Source organism: Oncorhynchus mykiss, chromosome 2 (genome assembly GCF_013265735.2).
Source record: "Oncorhynchus mykiss isolate Arlee chromosome 2, USDA_OmykA_1.1, whole genome shotgun sequence".
In the NCBI taxonomy this organism is placed as follows: Eukaryota; Metazoa; Chordata; class Actinopteri; order Salmoniformes; family Salmonidae; genus Oncorhynchus; species Oncorhynchus mykiss.
In genome coordinates this window covers 3697501-3701218 of record NC_048566.1, presented here as the reverse complement: position 1 = coordinate 3701218, position 3718 = coordinate 3697501, and the positions used below count along the sequence as shown (strand labels likewise).

Genomic DNA, 3718 nt, shown 5'->3' with positions numbered 1-3718 from the left:
CTATGGCAGCCATGTTAGTTCCCCATTAACTTTACATGTGGAATATTTAAACAATGCAACCGAATGCCTAGAATTACAACAATATTCAACATTCTAAAAGTTGACCAAACTCTCGAATGTCTCTGCAGTCGAAATGCGTTCGTCCATCCTGTATTCTATTCGTTCTACACCGCGTCATGGTGAAGTCAGATTATTCCATATAAGGAGGGGAGGTTTGGAGAATTGATCGGGCCACGTCGAGAAAAGCACCCATACATTGTAGTGAACTAGTGCAGAGTAGACTCTCGACAAGGATACAGAGACACCTATCACCTGAACTATCATAAACTGTATTTAGAGATATCATTTACACTCCTGTTTATTACAATGGACTGCGCTTTTGAGCACTTGGATGCTGTTGGTTTTCTGGAGATTTGGCAACACTTTGATGCAGACGGTGAGAATTATTAATTTTATAACCTAACCATGCGAGCTATGGTTTCATAACTTGATATATGTTATTTTTGATGCAAAAAAAAAGGTTATTTATGTCAAGAAAACGTATTAAAATGTATTCTAAAACGTATGAGAAGAGTATTTTAAATGGTGTTAATGCTTCTACAGATAATGGTTACATTGAGGGGAAGGAGTTGGACCACTTCTTCCGTCACATGATGACGAAATTAGGTCCGGAGGTAAGTACATATCTTTTTCCCTCTCTTATCTTTTATCTATTTTATTAGCTACCTAATAACGCGCAACACATTTGAAGCGCAGCAGGTGCATTTAGTCTATTTGCGAGCTACTGCCAGAAACTAGTGTGCCCCCTTATAAATGACGCATAACGTCATACATTATTATTATTATTATAAATATCCTCTTCTAAATATGTCTCACTGGTCCTCGGAAGTGTTATCGGAAGTTCCTCTATTACAGATAGCCTACAATGTGTTAAAGGCACTTCCTCTTTCTTGTGTGCCACTGTTGCATCTATGGGATATCGCCAACAACATCTTATTTTTGTGCTAAAGTATTTACAGTCCATCAATGTACCTCTTGGTCTAGCTGAGTGAATAAAACGATTCGATGGCAGGCTGCTGATGATTGAGAAGTAAATATAACTATGGGTTGATACAGGAAGACAGCCGGTACGTTTCCCATGTAATTGTGCAGCAAAGGGCAACGTATCTTTAGTTACAGCTCTGTCCAAACAAAGGCTCTATTCAACCTTTTACTATGTGTTTGTCTTTTTCCTGGGTGGGTTGAGCTGCTGTCCAGATGGGCTCAAGGATGACATTAGGATGCTACAGGCATCAGCAAACGCAATTATGGATATACGCCCCAAATGGCACCCTATTCCCTATATAGTGCACTACTTTTGACCAAAGCCCTATGGAACCATGTTCCCTATATAGTGCACTACTTTTGACCAGATCACTATGGAACCCTGTTCCCTATATAGTGCACTACTTTAGACCAGAGCCCTATGGAACCCTGTTCCCTATATAGTGCACTACTTTAGACCAGAGCCCTATGGAACCCTGTTCCCTATGTAACAGTATAGCTTCCGTCCCTCTCCTCGCCCAAACCTGGGCTTGAACCAGGGACCCTCTGCACACATCAACCAGTCACTCACGAAGCATCGTTACTCATTGCTCCACAAAAGCCGCAAAGCAAGGGGAACAACTTACTTCTAGGTTTCAGAGCGAGTGAGGTCACCGACTGAAACACTATTAGCGCGCACCACCGCTAACTAGCTAGCCATTTCACATCGGCCACACCCATATAGTGCACTACTTTTGACCAGAGCCCTATGGAACCCTGTTCCCTATATAGTGCACTACTTTTGACCAGAGCCCTATGGAACCATGTTCCCTATATAGTGCACTACTTTTGACCAAAGCCCTATGGAACCATGTTCCCTATATAGTGAACTACTTTTGACCATAGTCAATAGGGCACTATAAATGGGATAGGGTGCTATTTGGGACATCTCATTGATGTTCTGGCTACTTCACAGTGGGTGGTTAGAGAGAGGCCATGTTCAGCACTGAGAAGGGCTTCTGTGATGGTGTTTTTAATGGCTCCTGCTGATGTGTAAAAAACTAAATATTGTTGTGATATTGTTAAAATACATTTCAACTGACCACCACTTGGTAGTCTTAAGACCAATGACGTCTGTGCTCAGTTTTCATCTCATTGTCTGTCATATAAACAGGAAGTGTTGATATTAAAGTCTGAAAGGACAAATCTGGAGAAGTTTCTGGTTTCCTAGAAGATTATAATCACTTGCCTAAAAAAAAAATAATAATTAGCTATTTACATGCCGAAGTGAAATATATTTCCTGCCTTTCACTTACACATACGAGAGGAATCAGAAAGATCAATACTGGAATTCTTTATATTTTGGCTGTGATCATCAAAGACGTTCTCAGAGCTCAACTTGCCCGACCGCAATAAATTACATAAATGGTCTGTATTTCACTTTGCTTTCAGTCTTGCACTAAAGATCGTCCTGTTCCTGCCCTTAAGACCATGGACACACGGCTTGGTCAATATGTTCACTTAAATTGGACGTCATTATGCTTAAGGTCAACAGCTGGTTAGGAACATAATACTATTGACAACAGACTCATGTCCTCTGTGTTATTGGGAAGCTGCTGGCCCCTACATGTCTGGGATACGTCATTTATTGACAACAGACTCATGTCCTCTGTGTTATTGGGAAGCTGCTGGCCCCTACATGTCTGGGACACGTTATTTATTGAGAACAGACTCATGTCCTCTGTGTTATTGGGAAGCTGCTGGCCCCTACATGTCTGGGACACGTTATTTATTGAGAACAGACTCATGTCCTCTGTGTTATTGGGAAGCTGCTGGCCCCTACATGTCTGGGACATGTCATTTATTGACAACAGACTCATGTACTCTGTGTTATAGGGAAGCTGCTGGCCCCTACATGTCTGGCCCCTACATGTCTGGCCCCTACATGTCTGGGACACGTCATTTATTGACAACAGACTCATGTCCTCTGTGTTATTGGGAAGATGCTGGCCCCTACATGTCTGGCCCCTACATGTCTGGCCCCTACATGTCTGGGACACGTCATTTATTGACAACAGACTCATGTCCTCTGTGTTATTGGGAAGCTGCTGGCCCCTACATGTCTGGCCCCTACATGTCTGGGACACGTCATTTATTGAGAACAGACTCATGTCCTCTGTGTTATTGGGAAGCTGCTGGCCCCTACATGTCTGGGACACGTCATTTATGTGTGTTTGTTCCTGCTCTCTCTGTATGTACACAGCTAATTATCTATGAAGTGTATCTCTAGTAATATTTGACATGCGTATTATATATACTTTACATACAACCCATAATATTTAGTACCACGTAAGAGACTGTGGTTGAGTTACAGTAACAGGCTATCAAACTGATCTCTGTCTCCATAAAGGGGATTTAGTACCACGCAAGAGACTGTGGTTGAGTTACAGTAACAGGCTATCAAACTGATCTCTGTCTCCATAAAGGGGATTTAGTACCACGCAAGAGACTGTGGTTGAGTTACAGTAACAGGCTATCAAACTGATCTCTGTCTCCATAAAGGGGATTTAGTACCACGCAAGAGACTGTGGTTGAGTTACAGTAACAGGCTATCAAACTGATCTCTGTCTCCATAAAGGGGATTTAGTACCACGCAAGAGACTGTGGTTGAGTTACAGTAACAGGCTATCAAACT

General features: G+C 42.1%; 1 protein-coding gene across 3 annotated transcripts in view; it reads left to right on the top strand.

Annotated features, from left to right (window-relative positions):
* Nucleotides 1–204: 204 nt before the first annotated feature.
* LOC110505062 (secretagogin) overlaps nt 205–3718 on the top strand; it is a 24750-nt gene continuing 21236 nt past the window's right edge. For 2 of the 3 annotated variants that reach the window (XM_036935358.1, XM_036935364.1), the window contains exons 1-2: nt 217–436; nt 604–674. In XM_036935358.1, coding sequence (XP_036791253.1) covers nt 367–436; nt 604–674 — 141 coding nt within the window. In that variant the 5' untranslated portion in view covers nt 217–366. Of the gene's footprint in view, nt 437–603; nt 675–3718 lie in introns of all 3 variants that reach the window. The other variant, XM_036935357.1, reaches the window with a different exon arrangement.